The sequence below is a fragment of the Poecilia mexicana genome, unplaced genomic scaffold (assembly GCF_051168715.1).
Source record: "Poecilia mexicana isolate PSO_F unplaced genomic scaffold, ASM5116871v1 scaffold_6, whole genome shotgun sequence".
Lineage (NCBI taxonomy): Eukaryota > Metazoa > Chordata > Actinopteri > Cyprinodontiformes > Poeciliidae > Poecilia > Poecilia mexicana.
Window position 1 is genome coordinate 14,136,307 of NW_028263375.1, and position 21,097 is coordinate 14,157,403.

General features: G+C 39.0%; 1 protein-coding gene across 1 annotated transcript in view; it reads right to left on the reverse strand.

Moving 5' to 3' along the window:
* Window positions 1-21,097, reverse strand: part of igf1ra (insulin-like growth factor 1a receptor) — a 90,206-nt gene that overhangs the window by 57,932 nt on the left and 11,177 nt on the right. Inside the window, exon 2 of the mRNA XM_014983269.2 lies at window positions 18,713-19,276. Within this exon, the coding sequence (XP_014838755.2) occupies window positions 18,713-19,276 (564 nt within the window). The remainder of the gene's footprint in view (window positions 1-18,712; window positions 19,277-21,097) is intronic.

Sequence of the window (21,097 nt, forward strand, 5' to 3'; positions counted from 1 at the left end):
CAGTGAAATGCCCAAGAGCACCGAACATTTTTGAGAAGGGGGGGGAAACCACATTGGCTTAATAACCCCCTCCCCCCAACCATAACCATATCATACATCTTGTGTATACAACCAGATACAGTCATACTCAGCAGATCAGTTCAAGAACACTTTACTTTTTCCTTTACAAAATTCAGCAAACGTTACAAGTAAGATCAAAAGAAATATCCTCTGGATACAGCAAACACAATTGCAGATAAGAAGAAATCAATAATAAAATAAAAAATAAAAAATATTACATAATTAACAGACCTATTCTACCTCACATTCAGTGCTGACCTTACTAAACACCGGACTTTACAACAAATGCGTTGCGTGATAGATATCAGTGATTCTTGAGAATAGGGACAAAACAGGTCCTATGGATAAAGCATGAAATTTGAATAAAATATACACAAAATATATTTTTTTCAAATATCTAACTAAACTAACCTGGGTCATGTGAGCACAACAATGTATATTTTTCTTTTTTTTGCTGAATATTTTTTTATTTTAAACATTGTAGTCGGTGGATGATGCCTGTAAAAGCCCTTGTCCAGGAGCAGAACTCAATACATCCTTATAGTTTAAAACAATTAAAGAAATACTAAAATTATATATTATGACAATTAAGTATAAGTAGTCATATAAATAATTATAAAAGTATCGATAAATTGAATTAAAAATAATTTTTAGATATTTTCCAACTCCGTTGAAATTTGTCCTTAGTTTTTGTCAACACCGTCAGAAATGAAAAGAATGTAAAAAAATCAGGCATTATTGGGGGGCACCAGAACTTCTGAGGACCCCATGACGTTGTCGTTTCTTTTCCTTTGTTAGGAGGGCTAGTTAGCTCCGGTTAGCTTAAGTTATTCTTTAGTTTTTTCTTCTGTTTTATTCCTAAGTTGTTTGTCACAACCATGCTGTGTCAACTCCATAACTGACAATTTACAAAACTTTGATGAAATTTTGCGAAATAAAAGCTTAATTTTGGTAAACTGTAAAGATTTCATGGACCTGACGAGCTACAATATGGCCTCCTTCAGAATAACATCATATAAATTGAGGTAGTTTGGCATTTCGTCAACTCCGTCAGATGTCAACTCCGTCAGAGTTTTTCTGACTCTTTCAGTGAAATTGTTGTCAAATCTCACTTAATTGTGCAACTAATTCATTTTAATGTATTTTACATGAATTGCATTACTTCACATGTACCAAGTTTTTCATTTTACTCACTAGTTTGTCACCACCTTCAGTTCTGTGTCAACTCCGTCATGCACTGTCAACTCCATCAGATGGACTTTTTCTTGTTTTTTGTTTTAAATAATATTTATTTTATTTCTTGAGAAGCATTTGTCTGTAAATTGAGTAAAAATATCACTAATGGGGTATTTTAAAAATCATTTTAGATTTATTTTTGTCAGATGGTGATGACAAAGTTCTGGGTCAGGTCGATTAAAAATGTAATTTTTTAAAAAAAATTCGCAACTGGGAGCCTGTACCTTGGCATCTTCATATTTTCTAAACATTATTTGTCATATTTGCATACATAAGGTTGAGAAATAATTAAAAAAAAATATGGGAAAATTAAAACCCATTTTGTCCCTATTCTCAAGAATCACTGGGTCCACTCACTGTACTTACAGCCGACGTAGCGAAATAACTTCTAATGTCTGTCCTTTTCTTTTTTGGTGGCGACATGGTCTCGGAGACTCAGAAGGAGACGCGTGTGCCCAGCTAGCCGCCGCCTTTTGCAGCTAATCAAAGAACGTCCGACGATTCAACTGACTCCCCCCCCCCACCCCCCGACAGCACCGTTCCGACACGGTCTCGGAGGCTCATAATAAATGTCAAACTAAGAAGCTTCCGTTCCGCGCACCGCCTGTTGCTGCTAATCAAAGATCGTAGATCCACGTTCTTTGAGCCAATATGGCAAAAATTGGTCGGGACTTTTTCATATCCCGTGAATATTGGTCGGGACATGTCCCTACCGTCCCTACCCAAACCTACGCCCATGCGTGTATATGAAGATCTGCAAAGTTGGTTAAAACCCGTCCGGGGAGCCCTACAGCAAAAAATCATTTTACAAAGTATCCGGTCAGTAAATTCATGACACACTATTCAGATTTTTATTTGGAAAAAAACCAAAACAAAACAAAAAAACACCATAAATTATTTATTTTTCACTTCAAAGTTTTATGCCCCTTTATGTTGGTCAAGCATGTAAAACTGCAACAAAATATATTGAGGTTGTTGGATTTAACTTGACAAGATAAGAAAAAGTACAAGAAGTATTTTCAAGGTACTGCACCTGCTGCTCTACTCCACTCCAAGTTGAGGAGCTTTAATGTGTACATTTGTGACCCTAAAAGACCACTATAGATCTTTCAGAGGCTGTTGTGAATACCAGAAGTAATTAAAGGAGTTTTATTACAAATTTTAAATGAATCAAATCCCGCACTGAAGGACCGTAATTGAATCGAATCACGAGGATCTGCCAAGAACTCACAGCTGTACAGTTTCAGGGAGCATCACACTTGAGGAAACTCGGTTAGAAGGTTTATGATCAGTATTTACAGGCACAAAAAAAAAAAGAGAAAATCAGTTAATGGAGAGGAAAGGCTACTCAGATGAGCAATAAAAGATTCTGGATCTAATAACACAAGGGGCTTTACGCTCTTATTACCTCCAAGAAATCAATTCAAGAATGATATCAGAGAAATATAATCTGGTTAAATAAAACACAGATGAAGGAATATCTCGTGAAAGAAATCTAGTTAAGCTTTTAATGCGAGTTCAAATTCACAGACAATTTTAGAGAATAATGTGCATCTTAACAAAACGTCACAGTTTTGACGTGAGTCAAGTGTCGCCTAATTGCTACATAGCCTTTGTGATTCAGCTTAGATAGAGTCAGAACTACTCTAGCACACTGATAATGGCACTTGTAAGTGGTCATTGGCACAAAAAGCTTAATTCATTTCTGATGAAGAGAGAAGCTCAGTCAGAACAATGACACAAGGCAGCAAGGGTATGAGGCAAGAAGCCTATGATCTTCGCAGTTAATCAAAGTCAGGGGCCATCAGGAGGGAGAGTGGGGAGAGAATCTAACAAAAAACAGAAAGATAAACACCAACGGTAGATAAATTTCTACCAGAAAGCCTTAATTCTCTGAAGATGCCCGCAGCAGACCAAAGATGGGGAAGGATGCCAAAACATTAAGTGGAAACTCACTGGTTCAACAGTCACGGTCTGGAACCGTTTTAATAAGCTGGAAACTATTTCCAAAATAGTTGATGATTCCGATGCAGAACAGAGACAAAGACCTGCATTGTAAAGGCAGAGCATGTATTTTCCTTCGCTGATCAAGTTTGCTGCCAAGAGGCAGAGTCCAGGCGACACTCTCAAGAGCAGTCGCCGCTGTTTCTTCAGGCCCCACCTACTGCCCCACCTCTTTACACACAAACACAGCCTTTTTTTTTTTTTTTTTTACCACAAAGGCAGACATGCAAGACCTCCTCTGTCGAACATTAGGGCTGCAAAACATTCCCAAAAGTGGCTCGTCTAGTCTCTTTCCCAAATCTGTCTGCAGGATGATAAAGTTAATTTGGGCCATTTAGAGGTTCAGCATTTACATGAGAAAGTTTAAATCAGCAAAACCACCAGAGATTCTTGGAATGGGTGTGTCAGTTAGTTGACAGGAAGAAAAAAAAAATGAAAGGAGCGTAGAAGAAAAAAAAAAAAATCACATAAAAGCACATTTCCCAACGGGATTGGCCTGTGTTTCATGCTCAGACAGCGGCCCTTTACTCCAGTTGACTTATTCAGACACAAACATACACAAACACACGTTACAAGAAAAAAACGCTCAAGAGCATGGCAGCTCTGCCCTCTTTGTACTTCAACCGGAGATGATCAGTTGATTCCTAGTTTAGCCATGCGGTAAGATGGGACCCTGCAGCTGTGTGGACATTTTTGAAACCTTGTTGCTCTGGGCCCTAGACTTGAGTCCCCCCCACACACTCACTCTCCGCTTCCAGTAGCTGGCCTGCCTTGCCCCGCCTAGCTTGTACTCACTCCATAAATCAAGGGCTTCATCTCCGTTGTTGTACTTAAAGGGGGTGGGGGGGGGGGGAAACGGAGAGACAATGACGGCGGCGGCAGAGGAGGATCTGTTAGCCGTGTTCCGAGAGGCCGCTTCCTCCCACTGCCTCAGAGCCAGGGGTTTTAAACACATGCTTATGTGTAGCGTTTTCTTGACAGCCACAGGCACTAAGTGATGGATGCCGAGGTGTCTGTCTCCATGGCAGCGCCGGAGAGCATGCCGTAAAAAGCACGTATACAAGAAAGCTGGAATATGGTGATAACGTTTTTTGATCATCTCACAGTACTATCAAGAACATAGATTTTGAGATATAATAAAATGAAAAAAATATAGTTACAAGGCTTTATAAAAGTGTTAAGAAAATCTTGAATCTTTTCATAATTTGTCAGGTAGCAACCATAAACCGCTCTTCATCTCATTGAGATGAAAATGCTTATTGAGATCTATATAAATGCTGGAAAATGCTGCAGTTTGCTAAATGAATGTGACTACGTGAGCTGTGATTCTGCACAGATATCCAGTATATTGGTATGAGAACTATACACTGAAACAGGGTGATGTACATGTCTGCTCATGCACTCCCCAGCTGCTGATTGATGCTCAGGCAGACATAAGTGGTGTAGGGTTTTGTTTTTGTTTTTTTTCTGAACACTAAGCTTAGTGTTTTGAGTTAATCTCCATCCCTTTAAAAGGCACTGTTGACAGAGGGCTGTGCCATAATGGCGAAAAGAAAAAAAAAAAAGCCCAGACCTATTGAGTTAGCTCTCAAACAAAATAGAGAAAAGAAAAGTTATGTAAATATTTAAAAACAACAACGGAGACTCAAATCAGCCTTTGTACGTTTGCAATAGAAACGTTTTGCATTCCAGAAAAGGAGACGGAGACGAATTTATCCATGCAGTAAATGAAAAGTACAGAAAAGGAGGAAATGAGAAACTGAGCTCTCTTGTCTTCAAAGACTGGGAAAGAAACAAATATAAGTACAAATAAGGGGAATAACAGATTGGTCTTTGCTTCTTTTTACATTCTGGCTACTTAACCGCACTATGGTACACATACTGGATGGGCATTTTTAATGCATCTCAGGAATGAAACCAGAGGCACAGCAAAACAAGCAGGAGAAAGTCAAAGCAGGACAAAATGTGAGGGGATTTCCTAAAACAGGAATGATCGGTGTCATTACCCCACATGCAGGAAGGGAACAAGAAAGCTAAAAGGTCGGCGTGATAACACCATATATTATGCAGGCAGGTAGGTGGAATGTAACAACAACCCTCTAACAAGCAAGTACATGTCTGCTGTGGAAATCTGCTAACAACAACAGGGCACACAGGAGCGGAGAGCGTCTAAGAAGGGTTAAAGATCGAGACGAACTTTTAATTCGCTCCCAATGTTGAAGAAGGCGCGTTGAAAAGCAGAGAGCTAACGGGGAAAAAAACAACAACTGGCACTTAATGAAGTCTGACAGTAAAACTGAAAAATTGTGAGTAATAACATGTGATGACAATGTTTATATGCAGCCGGGAGGCTAGTGCCTTTCCTGTTTATCAGACCGCCTGAGAGAGAAAGAGCAGGTTCCTGATTCACAGTCAAGCACAAACAAGCCTAGTAAGCTTTGTTTTCTGTAACTGATGCACTAACAGGGGCGGGCTGGTGGGGGTGATTCACACTGAACTTATGCAGGAAGGGTCAGTTCAGAATGGATGGTTTTCAAACCATTGCCTTCTCGTCAGGATGGAAGAGATGAAAGGTACCAATGTGGCTCTGCTCTCTTCCGACCCGCATCGAGCCATCCCTTTTTTTTTTCTTCCGCTTCATCAGCAGAGCCTGACTGACACAGGAAGATGCACAGTAACATAAAACACAGTCAAATCTGATATTTCACATCAGACACCTTTTAATGCCGCCCAGGATAAATGCCCACATCACCCACATCAAATAGACTTTGCCATCTCAATATCAGATATCAGTTTTGAGCCGAAAAACCCTCTCTGGTCTCTGTTTTTGAGGAAACTGCCAAGTTGAGCTACATAACAAACTTAAAGCGTGAATGAAAAGAGGCAGATATTTTTGTTTTGACTCGTTTCTTTCGTTCCGGTTTATTGGGTGTGAATGTTTGGGCTTCTTCTAGCACCGCACCAGATATAAAAAAAAAAAAAAAAAAAAAAATCTAAATAAATTACCAATATCCCTCGTCTAGACTCAACGCTTGCCAAAGCAACAAATCTCTCTGCTGATCTTATTATTCGGTCAGCATTGCGCTGTCATCCAGGCAGCCCAGGGAGGTTACGGAACAAGAGTGACAAAATCGTCCGGTCACCTTACTTTACCCCCCATCTGTCACGTCAGAGATGGCAAAATCTTTAATGCCCTGCAAATCTAAAGCCAATTTAATGAGGATGAATGAGGATAGCGACAGCTCCCAGGTGACACGGCCTTCCCCTCCCCTCAAGCAAAGACAGAGCCGCAGAGGGGAGCTCCAGAGACCTCTATATTTATCTGACACAGTAACAAGCTGCTGTCTGACTGCCGCATGGTGCGATAAGGTTTGTCTTCATCAACCCCTTCTCTAACCCCCTCATCCCCATTCACTTTATTTTTTTTTCTGTCTAATCCACTGCAGCCAATCACGAGGGGTCCAGCACTGACCCAGTAAGATGTCATCACTACGAGAGTTGTCATGAATGACACTGTATTTACGTCCGCGGCTAAGGGGGAGAGACATACGCAAGATTCTGATCGGCACTTCACACTCCATTGGATTTCTCCACAGGAGGAGCCATATTTCAAAGCTGAGAGCAATAATTCATCGTGGGCCAACCCGATGTTAACAAAGCACCAACTGGTGATTATAGAGTTGGAGTGGCCCATTGAGGCGAGCAGCCAAGGAGCTGCTGGTCTGCCAAGAGAGCCGTGCCAAGAGGGCAGGCGAAGTCAGAGCAGACTCAGCCACCTGTGCCTGTTAGGCCGCGCGCTGACAGCTACGCCGGCCTTCAGGATCCCACCCAAACAAGATAAGCAGAGGAAAGGAGAGGCTCAAGGTCATTATTGTTGTTACTGACAGAGAGCAGACGTACTAGACTGACGGAATAGCGCCCCGTGTTTGTAAATTAACACCAAGGACAAGGACTATTACATCTGTGATATTGTAGAAAGTCAATACATATTTTATATTACAATAATTGTTTACATTTACAATTTTTTTCATTTTTACCAGAAGAAAATGTTTATTAAGCTTTGCGACAATCCTAAAAAAATTTAAAAAAAGTAATGGGAATATCAGACATAATGGGACTGAATGAGGAAAACAAAAATAGGCCTTAGTTTGGGGATGATTGCTAGTTCAAATGAAAAACAATCTGTTTTCTGTAAATCATTTCTATCAAATGTAATTATGTAATCTGCAGCTTTAGAATAACCAGAACTCGTTATAAGCATGTGTTTTTTTATATAACAGTTTCTGGTTTAAATGCTAATTCAGTCAGACAATTCAGACATTCAGGCAATTAAATTAGATTAAAAACAGGAAAAAGTTCATTTATTTTAGTCAACTGTGTTTAGTCAACTGCACATAAACACATGCAAGCACAGAAACAGTCAAACATTTACTCTGTTTTACTAATTTTTTACGTAACATTTCTGCTTTTATTGCACGTTTCCCTGCAGCATGCAGTACTGTTTTGTAAACTGTCTTTTTAACGTTCAATACACATATGTAAATGTAAGAAAAAATCATCCTGCACAGCTGCACAATCCTTGCATTGTCAGCATGATATTTTTATGTCTGACAACTGTGCTGTTATTATTATTATTATTTTTTTTTTTTAACACTCTTTTTTTTTTTCTTTTGCCTAAACCTACACCCCGATGCGGCTGTTGCACCTGAATTTCCCCAGCGTGAGACAATAAAAGAAATGTTTATTCTATTCATACATCTAAATGTTAAATAATTTCTCATTGTGTCTCCTAGCTTTGAAGCAAAACACAGTAATTTTGTTTTTTTCTAGTTCCAGAAAAGCCCGGAGATACTATCCTTTCCTCTCCTTTTTTTTCCTATCTCTTCATCCATCAAGTCTGTTCTGCAGTGTTGAGCATCCAAACCCTTGTTTATTGTCGGCTAACTTCAAGTACTTCCATACCGCTTTGGCAGTGGATCAGTTGTTTTATCTGCCATGTTTGGTTCGAAGGTGTTGCTCAGACAACAAATGACATGAGCCAACAACAAACTAATGTATACAGCGCACTCATGAGCAGCCAGAAGATCCGCTGTGCTCACAGCAATACAGACGAAAACAGTCACAACTCGTTAAAAATAGAAAATGAGACAAATGTTTAAAAAATTGATGCTGATGGAATATTAGGGTGATTATCAATAGTAAACGTCATTAATTATATTACTATTCACAGTAGACCAACCATGGTAACAAAGTATCTATCTCCAGAGACCCATACTAAATGAACCCTCCCAGATCTTCCCAGGAAGTAGAGAAAATGATCCTTTGGACAAATCCATCTACAGCTGGTAGCAGCATGTCTGCTCCAATCAACAGAAATATCTTCAACACTACGAAATACTAACAACAGGATCTCCACAAAGTTAAACATGTCACAACATATTTTGAGTAGGTTAGCAATTATGAATCAGAGGGATTACTTCTACGTGAGTCGTAGGAGTCTTTCACAAAACAGTTTTTCAATATGACCACAAAGAGACGCCACTCTTCATGCTGCCTCCGGCTGCTCATAAATCACCAATAAAGCTGGCCATGTCAAACAGCGATCTGAGAGTTTATAAATGAAGCATCACACAACCAATGAGGCACAGAGAGGGACTGAGAGGTGTATTGAAATAAGTACTACAAATAAAATGTGTGTCCAATATCTCCTCTCACATTATTTTCAAAATAAATGACTAAAGAACATGGTGAACCTCCACCAACCTACCATGTCATTACATTAATCACACCTGGGTAGTACGAAGACTTCTCGAGCCTTCATTAAAGTGTTTTATCAACTTTAAACTTTGCTTTTTTTTCTCCGTCCTTGAGTGGGTATGGTAACTTTATTAATTATTGACACTAAAAACACCATGAAGGACCATTTGTACAAAGCTGGCACAATTCAAACTTTGCTTGGAGCAAACATAATGCAACTCCTCATGCTAGCATAAAGGACAAAAAAGAAAACTATTTGAGGGGAAGTGCGTGGTTGTCAAAGGCATTTCATCTAGCTGTGTAATTCATGAGGTTTCCTTTGTAATTTTATGATGCCCTTTCATCTCCTCATTGTGCACGTTACAAAGAAGAACAGACAGCAGATCACTGCTGGCACGCTGAGGCGTGTTCAGTATGTCTGTTACAGAAAAACGTGAACTCAAAATGCACAGACAGACGCAAGCATTAAAAGTATAATCCGCCCTTTGCTAAGCAGCCACAAGATACGATAAGTATAAGCTACTCTACAATTATTTTTTTCTGCATCTCATATATGATGCTGCCTTTCTATGACCAGAACCATTTGGTAAGGACACAGTCACTTTGCATTACATCACTAACTGAGTTGGGGAAAAGTTTTTATCCTTCAATTTTTCCACATTGTTACAACCATAAACTTTAATGTACTTTACTGGAATTCAACCTTGTGCGATTTAAAAATTTAGATTGTTGTCAACATCCAATATTAAAATTGCAGTGATTGTCGATAATCAATCAGTATTTACCATTCTAATACTTAATATACATATTTGCCCAAACTTTTGACACACAAAAAGAAAAAAAAAAATCAATAATCTCGATTCAGTTAAACAAACCTGCACTACATAACTATCACTGTCACATGACCAAACAAATGCCACATGATCCACCACCTACTATGTCCTTCCTGAAACACATACAGAAGTGGCAAAAAAAAAAAAAAAAAAAACATCAGTTATTAATACAAGCCCAGTTTTACTTTTTGGAACTGATAGCGACACGTCAAAATATTATTAGCAACCACCAATACTGATGTTTATGCTGATACACGTTGCATTCCTAACACAGAGCCTGGAGTGTTTCCTATTTATTCACATTAGTACCACAAAAGTCAATGCATTTTGCTGTGGTTTTATGACACACACATATTTAGGAAGCAGAAGTAGAAAAAAAAAACAGTTGTACTCAAATTCTACGTGTTTGTATTCATCCCCCTTTATTCTGATGACCATAAACAGATTCCAGTGTAACAAACTAAACTGCTCCAGAAGTCCTCTTCTGAGCAAATTAGTCCACCTGTGCAATTTAATCTCAGATAAATGCAGTAGATAAATAAATATATCGGAGCTTTGCTAGAGAACAAACAGCATCATTGAGGCCAAGGAACAGATCAGGCTGACTTCCTGTTGGTTTATTACATACAATCTCAATAAAATGCAACAAAGTTGAGGTTGCAAAGCAGTAAAATGTGAGAAGGCTGAACACTTTTGCAAGGTGTACATTTCAGGCATGTTCAAAGGAAAAGGTGAAAGGAAAAGCTCAGATGCCCTTTACCACAAACATAACTGGGAGAAAATAAGGAGCAGTATTTCAATGACCTCAGTGAACCTGACAAACTATTCTGGCAGAGCAGAATACTCTCCTCTCTCTGCGGCTCGCCAGCGTACATCCTCACTTCTGCAGGAGAGATTTGTCAGCATGAGATTTCTTTTTTCCGCTGTGGTATTAACCCATGCTCTCAGAGCTTACTTGCAGGCATGGCACATTATCTCCCAGGAGTCCCTGCCAAGCCAGCCAAGCATGGCTGCTCTGGCCTGAGCCGAAGAGAGAGAGAGGGAGAACAAGACAGAGAGAGAGAGAGAGAGAGAAGGGGAGCTGGAGTAGGCAGCAAGTCAGAGGTGCATTTAGGTGCCAAGGGGATGCACAGGAAGCAGACGAGGGCACACTTCTTTCTCACCTCTGCAGGGGGTGGGGGGATGCATCACAGAGAGGTGGCAATAGACTTCACCCTTCCCTTCCTGCAGTTCGAAGCAGGACAGAGAGGAAGCCACAACACAGCCTGAACTGAAGTAGGGGTGGTGTTGCATGGAAGTTATAGTATTTGTGCAGATTTATGAATGAGTGGTGAGAGTAAAGGATGAGTCACAGCTTCTGTACTGCACAGCCAGGAAGCAGCAGGCAACCTATCACCAGAGGCACTGGGTGGCTTAAACATATTACACACGCAACTTGCGCTTCCACAAGCTTAAATGCATTCACACTTACACACCATGAAGGCTGGCAAAATAAAAAACAAATATTTACATACATTCTATTAAAAACCATAACTATTTTTTTCCTCCTACTATCTGTCAGTAAAGTAAATTCCTCCTGGTTAGAATCAAGAACATTATTTTTATTTGCCAAATGCCAGAATACTGAGAGACTTTTAAAGATATTTTCTTTTAAATTAATCTCCTTTAGACATTTTTAAAAGAGTCTAGTCAAAAAAAACCATGACATCAAGTAGATACTCTTATAACATTTTACATGAAAAGAATTTGCAGTCCAAAAGAAGAAAAATATTAAAGCAACATCCCAAGACATTAGTAAGTTCAAGCCTGAGAACAAATGACACCAAGCTAATTAAAAAGTGGCTTGAAAACACCAAAGTCAATGTTTTGGAGCAGCCATCACAAAGTCCTGATCTCAGTCCTCCAGAAACTTATGAGCTTAGTTGAATAGGTGGTTTTGACCAAAGCGGCTTACAAACCTGATTCAGTTACACTAGTTTTGTCAGGAGGAATGGGGCCAAATTTCCAGGAAACTATTGTGAGAAGCTTGAGAAAAGGCCACCTAGACCATTGCATTATATAGGTTAAAAGCCAAAACAAGCAAGCAAAAGAAAGGAAATGCTTATGAACTTACAAGTTCATAAAAAAATATCTTAAAATTATCTCTCATTATACTAACATTTTGCTAATGGAAATCATTTTTGTACTCCAAACTGACCTAAAACTATACAAATGAATTGTAAGTGGAGAAAAAAGGTTGTTTGAGTCAGCCAGTGCCAACGGTGATAGGCTAAATTATCTCGCTAAAACTGAACAACCTGGGTACTTTAAGCAGAAGGGAACATCTGTATTTCAGTGGGCTTCCCTGCGTATCTGGATGAGAGCACAAGTGTGTCGGTCTGTCTCTTTGGATGTTGGGAAGAAGTCACACGAGTCCTATTTTGGTCAACTGAGTTGATGAGAGGAACCCTTGGAAAAAAGGGGCTAATTTGTCGGTGCTTTGAGAGAAGACCTTTATAGGCCACAGAGGACATGAGTCGGATAAACTCGCACAGGCCAGCCATCAATGGACAATACAGACTGCTGTTCATACATGGACAATAACACACTGTGCAACCATGTCATCATGAATTGGAAAAACTGTGCCAGCACACAAGTTTAATCCCTCCAAAGGAAGGACACTGTTAGCAACATTAAATGTTAGTATTAGCGGTCAACATGTGTCGGTAATGTTTCCACCACACACAGCTTGAGAGCAGTGAGACAAATTTCGTATTTTATAATTCTGCATTTACAAGAAACGGAAAACACACTAGAAGTGTGAGGCAAGAAAAAATATAAAAAATCCAACCCAGCCTCTCGGGAAGTCCAAATGCAACCAACAAAACAAATTAAGGAGGAAAAACTATTTGTAACCAAGCAAAGTTTCCCCCCTTATTTCAAGAGAGCTCATGTTCTGAGAACCCAGTGAAGAAGGTTTCTGTTTAAAGCTGATATATGACGAACTTGTATCATTTCTGAATGGTATCCAGAAGGGACACATGCGGCAAAGGCCCTGAAGAGGAATGGCTGGAATGGATGGTTAGAGGATGGAGATGAGATACATAAAAAGAAACACAGATATCAATGCAAAGAATGTGGACTGGATAATATGAAATCATCAACAAAGAAGAAAATTTCATCCATCAAAAAATGTTAGCAAAAAGCTCAAACTGTTTGCTTGACTGTGGATTAAATATATTTTGACTTCACTTTTCTTGCATTTTGACTAATCTCTCACACACAGAAGCTTGGTGCAACATGCCTTTGTTTGTTGGAGCTACGTATGTTTATATACATACTTAAATGTTCACCACGGCTTGCTATTGACAGATGTTTGCATCCAACTTAGCTTCCTTACCAGTGCTAATTTAAAGGACCATTTGGTTATTTTTTTAAGGAATCCAGACTCAACTTAAGTTCAACTTGTCAAAGCTAAATATTCTCACATTGAATAGAAATTCTTTAAAACACAGTTCGATGCTTATTGAATATTTATTTTATTAGAGAAAACCCTAAAAATAGTTTTTAAGTGATATTTTTGGCAGTCGGTCCACCTTGGATAGGGCTCTGCTCGAAAACTGCACCTCTTACAGAAGTCCAAAAACAAAGAAAACTTCCCTGCGGATGATCTAAGAATAAACTGGACATACTTGTTCTGTAAAAAGCCTCGAAATTACTTCATCTGTGATTGGCGCTATTTACATAAAACTAAATTAAATGGAATTGAATGCAGGTTAAAAGTTAATTAAACAAGACTCTCGTGGCTCGTGAGTTGTATAAATCTGTCTTAGTTAAGGTCTCCATAATGAAGTGTCTTTGCAGTAATAATGCCTGTACACCTTTCTCCTTCCCACAGAGCTGCAGTTATACAGAAAAGAACAGGGAACAGTGTGTTGCATTTAGGTGTGGACAGAGTTTGATCAACATGCGTACCATCTTTAAAGCATTAATGCTGGAGCCCCAGTATTTTCTTCATGAAAGCAAAAAGCAGGCAAGCAGAAACAGCGGATGTATGGGCACTGAGTCATGGCACAAGATGTGCCCTGAGGAAAGCACCATACTACAAGTCTGAAATTTGAGCTCTTTTGAATTTCCTGTCCCTGAAACCGCAGGAGTTTGATAAGGTCCAGAGATTCCGCTAACTATTTTAAAGCCTTCTGTTATCTGTGAACTGAGCCCACCCAGGTACTTTTACAGGAACAACAAGTCCAGAAAAACAAAGAATGGACCACAGATAAATCCCTTTTACTCATAATTGCAAATGGGACACAAGCAGTTTCTGTATGACCAAGCACAGACAGTCTTCACATACCGCCTGTGTGGTGCATTTCCCCCTTTTTATCCCCTCACACGTGCAATGATTAAGCCAAGAGGAATTTCTGCCTTATATACTTAAAGGGGCAGAGACGTACATTCTCTATTAGTGAACATCATTCTGGCTTTCAGCAAGTAAAAATAAGCAGCATTGCAATCCAGCTTATTCTTTGTGAGTTAAAAGTTAACAGTAGCAAAATAGCTTCAATTTTCAAGAATAGAAATTGGAATTTGGGATATTTTCTTAAATATGTTCAGTGTTTTTCAGAATATTTTTCATGAATAAAGTGTTAATAAAAAAGTATCACAGTGAGCCACATTTGAAACCCAAAATGCATCTTGAAATAAGGACATAAAGAAACAGCTAATTCTTTCTGTGGTACTGAAATTTTTTTTTTTGTTTGTTTGTTTGTTTGTTTAGTTTTTTGGTTTCTGAATTCTAAACTGGAACAGCAAACTTTGGGCTTTGGACCTCATAGCATTAAAGTATCACTTTCAACACAGCCCATCTCACAAGTCCCTTTGCAAGACACGGCCAAAGAATGCTGCTGGGTACTTATCTGGCATATGATCTACTATTCATAGCAATACAACAGATTGCATTAATAAATAAACAACCAAAGCTGTCTAAACGTTATCATGTGGCTTTCTTTCCACTACTGCATGCAACAAGAAAGGGTTTTTATTTTCTATTTTTGTTCAAAGACAATGAAGTAACTGAAAGAAAAAGGAGACAACTTTTTTTTTTTTTTTTTTACATTTTGGTCTACAGCTGCAGCCACTATTTGCACATGTCGCATAGCAAAAGTCGTAAAACAGCTAACGCAATTGGAGTGAAAGGCCTATCTCTTTCTTAGCAACAAATCTGTATAACTAGAGATACAGGATGTATATATGACTGTATATACCTCATGGCGATATACAGTCATTCAATAAATTCAAATAAAAATCAGAAGTTCATGTATTTCAGTAACACAGCTCACAAGTAAAACACATTATATCAACTAATTACACGTAGACTGATGTTTTAAAGCTTTTTTTTAAGGCTGATGATTTCTTGCTTGCAGCTATTGAAAACATGACATTTAACTTTAAGATTAGAATATTACATCAGACCAATAATAATAAAAAAAAAACATTCTCAATGCAGAAATGTGGGTCTATAATGAAAATTATGTTTGATACCTCCTTAAAGGTTGTAATTTTAACAAGGCACTTTTAATCTGACAAATAAACCTCATCGGAACCCATTTTAATTTACTGAATACGACTCTAGATAAATCAGGAGAACGGAAAAGACAAGAACAAGTCATGGGTCAGGAATGCTGTCTGCTTCCATTGTCTTAAAGTGTGTTAATGTGCAAACATGCTGCTTATTGAAATGAAACGCGTAACATAAGTGGTATTCTTTTGAATGAGATAGCCTTAACTGGATGTGCCCTCCAGCATACCAAAAGTTAATATTTGATTCCATGAAGAAGAAATGTGAGCTCTGTGAGAACTTGCGAATCAGGGAATGTGTGCCTCCCTGTGGAGCTATGAAGACCAACCAGACCTGAAGCAGGCCAGGCATATAATAAGACACAGGCTGCCCATATGACTAACTGTCACAAGTCTTTTTGTTTATTTATTTATTTATTTAGTTAGTTAGTTATTTGCTGTGGGCAAAATACAGACACAGGCCATACACCTTTTAAGCCCTTTGGAAAACATTAAAAGATTCAGGGGCCACTCAAATAAGAGCGAGAGAGAGAACATCTCTGGCAAAGTACACAGTGAAGATATCTGACAGCCGGGGTTGTTAGCAACCTCTGATAAGCCCTGCGGAAAAGAGTGAGGTGAAAATAGAGCAGGAAACACCAGCAGAACCTCTGACAAGGACAATCAGAGATGAGGCTAAGTGAAGTGGAGAGGAAGAAAATGAACAGACACAGTGGGGAGAAGAAACGGCACTGGAGCTAAAGGAGTGGATGTTTCAAAAAGAAGAGGAAAACACAAGCAGGGAAAGATTGTTCTCAACACACAGAACTGCCTTTCACTCATAGACTGCTGTTGAGTCTGTATACTTGACATTTGTCTGACATTTTGCCTTTATGCCCTTCCTCCTGTGTAGAACTCCTCAGAACGGGCCTCTCTCCGCATCACTGCTTGCCTCTAAGAAGTGCCCATTTCTCCAGTCTCCATTTAGCAACACAGCTGACTCCCACACACCTTTATCTAACATTAACCTGGAATATTCCACTCGGCTCCACATTAGCATTAACGTTTCCCAATCTGTCTCAATAATGTCTAAAGACCAGAAGAAAATGAAAGAAAAAAAAAACTCTTTTTTTTTAAGCTCTGAAGAGAACTTGAAGCCCCAGAGGCTACTGTAGTTAGCTAGCAGACAGCGCTCCTCCTCATGTAGTGTAATTAAAGAGAAGACCGGGCTGTATTGACTAGAAAACCACTGCATGCCCTTGAAGGAACATCTGTACCGGAGAAAAACAAGGCAATTACACAAAGGGGTAGAGAGGGGAGAAGAGTGCTCTACAGTGGGAAAGTTCCAAGAAAACACATCATACCTTAAAAAAAAAAAAAAAAAAAAATCCCAACACAAATTCTAACATATTAAAGCACAACCCAGCTTGGTTTTAGCTTCATTCTGCCGCATTATTGTATGAAAAATGCTTCACACTGCCTCGATGCCACCCAGCCCTATTTTTTGTAACCAAAGTGTAGCTTCCTGAAAAACTTTATCTGCGGTCTCGATACCTCGGGGCTCTCCAGATGAATGTGTTTACCCTGAACTCAGCCAGGCCCTTTGAGAGAGGCAAGCTGCTCTAAACAATACTCCTGCTCTCAGGTCTGTTGTGTGAGGGAAAAACTCAGCAAAACACCACAAAATCATCAACTGTGCAAAGAATAAAATTGTGTGACTACACCATTCACAATGTGGCAGTCTTTATGAAACTTTTTTTTTTCCTTTAACAAAGGGATTTAAAAACTTTCATTTTACAGGGTCAGTTGTGCACGAATTGAGCAGCTGATAACGTTGCGGGAAACTCCCGATAGGTCAACCCGTCCAAGAATAAACACAGACAAACAATAAACGTTGCAGAGAAAGATGTGGTCACAAAGGGAAAGGCGCAGGTTTTATTTCCACTATTTGTTCTGCAGGTTCCCACAGAGACCCCGAGTTTGTTTGTGAATCTAAACTGACCATGGGAGCTGCACACAGGTCTTAAGGACAATAAGAAAAAAGAAAAATATGATTCGAGCCTTTGGTGTCCGAGGCAACTTATTCCCACTATTATTTAACTAGCAGTGCCTTACAAGCACTTCTGCACCTTTTGTCAAGTAACAACTACAAACCTCAATGCATTGGGTTTAGGTCAGCAATCTTGCCACTCATCTACGGAGGTCAGATCTGTGGAGTGAATAACTGCTGACTGTCCTTTCAACTGCTGTGGCTCTCTGCAGGTGACTAAAACATGTAATTGATTTCACTTGACTTTATTTCAGGGTATTAGAGTAAAAAGGGTTAAACACATTAGAATGTTATCCTTTTCAAATGTTTACTTGTAAATAATTTATCCTTTTAATTCTGAGTGGCAACTACTATACTATCGGATAAGACTCAAATAAAATTCATTGAAGTATGGAGTTGTAGCAAAATAAAATCTAATATGGATTAAAGCATAATAATACTTTTAAAAGTGAATGTAGCTGTGAGAAATAATGAAAGCAGAGTATAATTTTACATAAATATTTTTTTATAATAGAATATCTCTGTACCTTTAAGTTGTGGCACTACATGTCTGTTTTGACTCCACATGTGGTACTCAATGTCAAACCTAACACAGTGTCAAGAGATGTGTGTCCACATTTATCACCTTGTGCAACAAGCAGTTTCAATGTACTTTCACACTTATTCAACGAGTTTTGTTGAACTTAAGGCATAGGTTTTCCTTGTTCGGATGCTATCAGTGTACAAAGCTGTCCATTAATGTTATCTCTATTTGCCTTATTTGCTGTTATATGACCTCCTTCTGAACTACTTTAATGAAAAGTGGCCAACCCCACCACTGGGCTAAAGTTCAACGAGGACAACCCTCCCCCAGATCCTTCAATGAACCCCTTTTTTCACAAATTTCTAAATGTCCCTCTGGCAAATATTTAGCTGACATGCTCCAGACTGCTAGACTACTTCATTTCTTGGCAGAGCTCCTTTAACCTCAACCAAGCATGTCTCCTTAATACCTGGTGCTGTTGTATTGCCGCCATCCTTTCCTTCATAAATAGCCTGATCTAAAAAAAAAAAAAAAGTCTGTGCAATGAACAAAGAGGAAAATGTTTGTACTGTCTGACCAAACCAAAGAACAAAATCTCTACCTAGATTCATTGGATTAAGTGTTGAAGTTGCATACAATTGTGAAATGTCTGAGAGGCAGTAAACTTCAAAGATCAAAGTCGTTCTTTAATTAAAAAAGTAGAAGTTGAATTACCTTTCTGACAATGCTTTGATGTCCAGCAGCGGTAGTCATTGTTGCCTTTGACCAATGTCCTCTGACATGTAGGGTTATCCTCCATTGTGCCAGGGCAGACATCATCGCACTCCTTCGACTCCTTGTTCCCAGTTATAACATTATTAACATTGCTGTCCATGATCAAAGACCAGTCCACTGAGTCAATGAAACAGAGCTCTGGGTTCTTTTCAATCTGCACGGTCCCACGGGTGATGTTCATCAGGTTGTAGAGGCCAATGTCCTTCAGGTTGGTCATCTCATAGATCACCAAAGCGTTTCCATACAAGAGGTTACGGCCCCGAATGACGCTCAAGTTGGGGAAGAGCGTGCTGAGGCTATCCAGGCCAGGGACGCGGAACAACAGCAGATAGTCGGTGATGACGGTCAGCTTCGGGAAGCTGAGGGTGCGGAAGACCTCCTGGTTGATGGTGGTTGTCTTTTCGTTGATTAAAACGATTTGTAGGAAACCTTCCAACACTGTGCAGTTCTCAAGAGCCTGGAATTCACTTACGTAATTCCGGATGTCAATACTCGGGCTACAGACTGAAAGAAAAAAACAAAACAAAAAAATTAAATAAATAAATACATTTCTGAATTGATAACTGACAGAATTATTTGTAAACTGCAAGCATTCTACACATGTAGCAAAAAGAAAGGGTCCTTATACATCGTTTTATTGCAACAATTAAAATCTCCAAAGTTAACAACTATTTAAAGACAATTTTTGAATTATGGATAGATGGATGAAAGGACAGACAATGAATAAATATTTGGATGGTGAACAAAGAGAAGGATGAGTGGATAATGAGCAATGAGCCAACAGATTGATGGACAGAGGGAAGATAAGATGTGTGGCTGTGGAACAGGATAGGCCATGCAGTTATGGCTTTATTTGTATAAATTATCTGTCTTTCCATCCATTCCAGATCTGGAACATTCTTAAAAAATTCTGCACTTTCCCAGCCTTTGCAGAAACACTGAATACAGATAGTAAAAGCCATTTGGCCAGATTTTAAATAAGCATGTATTCATTGACCAAAAATAATAATTTCAATCATCTACTTGAAGCATATAATCCTTTTACTCAAGACAGTGAACCTGACAGAATGTTTTCTCGCTTTCTGGAAACCTGTGTGCTGCGCTAGGACATCACCTTTCAACACTCTGTTAAAAAAAAAAGGTTAGTTCATCCTCAGTAATAAGAAACTATTACCAGAGTACAGAAACTCTCACTTATTTTCCCACTGAGATGCACAAATTAACATGTTCAAAACTTCTGTTTTCTCTCACCTCAAACCCAATACCTGCGTTTTACAGTAAAATGCTTCGTCTTTCACCTCAGATAACCTCAACGTGTACATGAGCCAATTCTCCGAGCTCGGAAAACAACACTTGAAACCACAGTACTGGGAGCGCCCACTGACAGCATTCACATGAACCTTTTATTATTGATGACAATCATCTCTGCCAGTAAATGTAACTATGCACCGCTACATCAAATGTAAATCTGTAACTTTCACACTTAAATAAACATAATCCTTACCCATAAAACTTAAACTTGTCTCGATCTGCCAGCCAAATTCTAGCTTCGGTTGTGCTCAGGGATGCCAGGTTGTGACATGATCGCTTCTGATGTTACCTTCCAAGCACGCAGCGATGTGTGGACAGGTTTTGACAGAGAAGCAGTGACAAGCTTCATGCCAGAAGTCCCATAATAACAACAACTACATAAACGTTTGAGTTATAAATTTAATGCAGCGACATCATGCACTTTCCCAGGCATACCCAGTGATCCACACGTGTTCGCCATATGAAGAGACTTTTCTTTTAATGTTATCTCCAAAAACGCTATGACTACATTAATATAAACAAAAACAGATGACCTACAAATCATTCTAACCTTACATTTAAATTCATAACGGATCAGCATGACTGGTTTATTCACAAATGTGCTTCAAAGCAACCCCAATATTACTGCAAAGAGTGCAAAACTTTTCCTTTGTTGAGCGTGGACGATGTGGTATCCAGGATTACAACATATTTACTTGTAAAACTACAGTTTTCTATTCATCAAAGTCCATTTCAAAATATCCTTTTTCCATCTGAGAAGGCGATGGCCTTTCTAGGACTGTTTGTTAGGGGTTTCCCATCATTTCCATAGATTTGCTCAGGAAATGGGCGCATTGGTTTCCTGAAAGGTGCAGTAAGTAAATATGACACATAGAGGAGAGACAGAGTGTCTTCATGTCAATATTATTACCTTGCTTAGTTACTCAAATGAAACATTTCCAGTAAAGTTTTGTTGTAATTTATTTGAAGTTCTTGTAAATGGTTTCTCATGGCTTATTCAGACTTCTTCTGTGG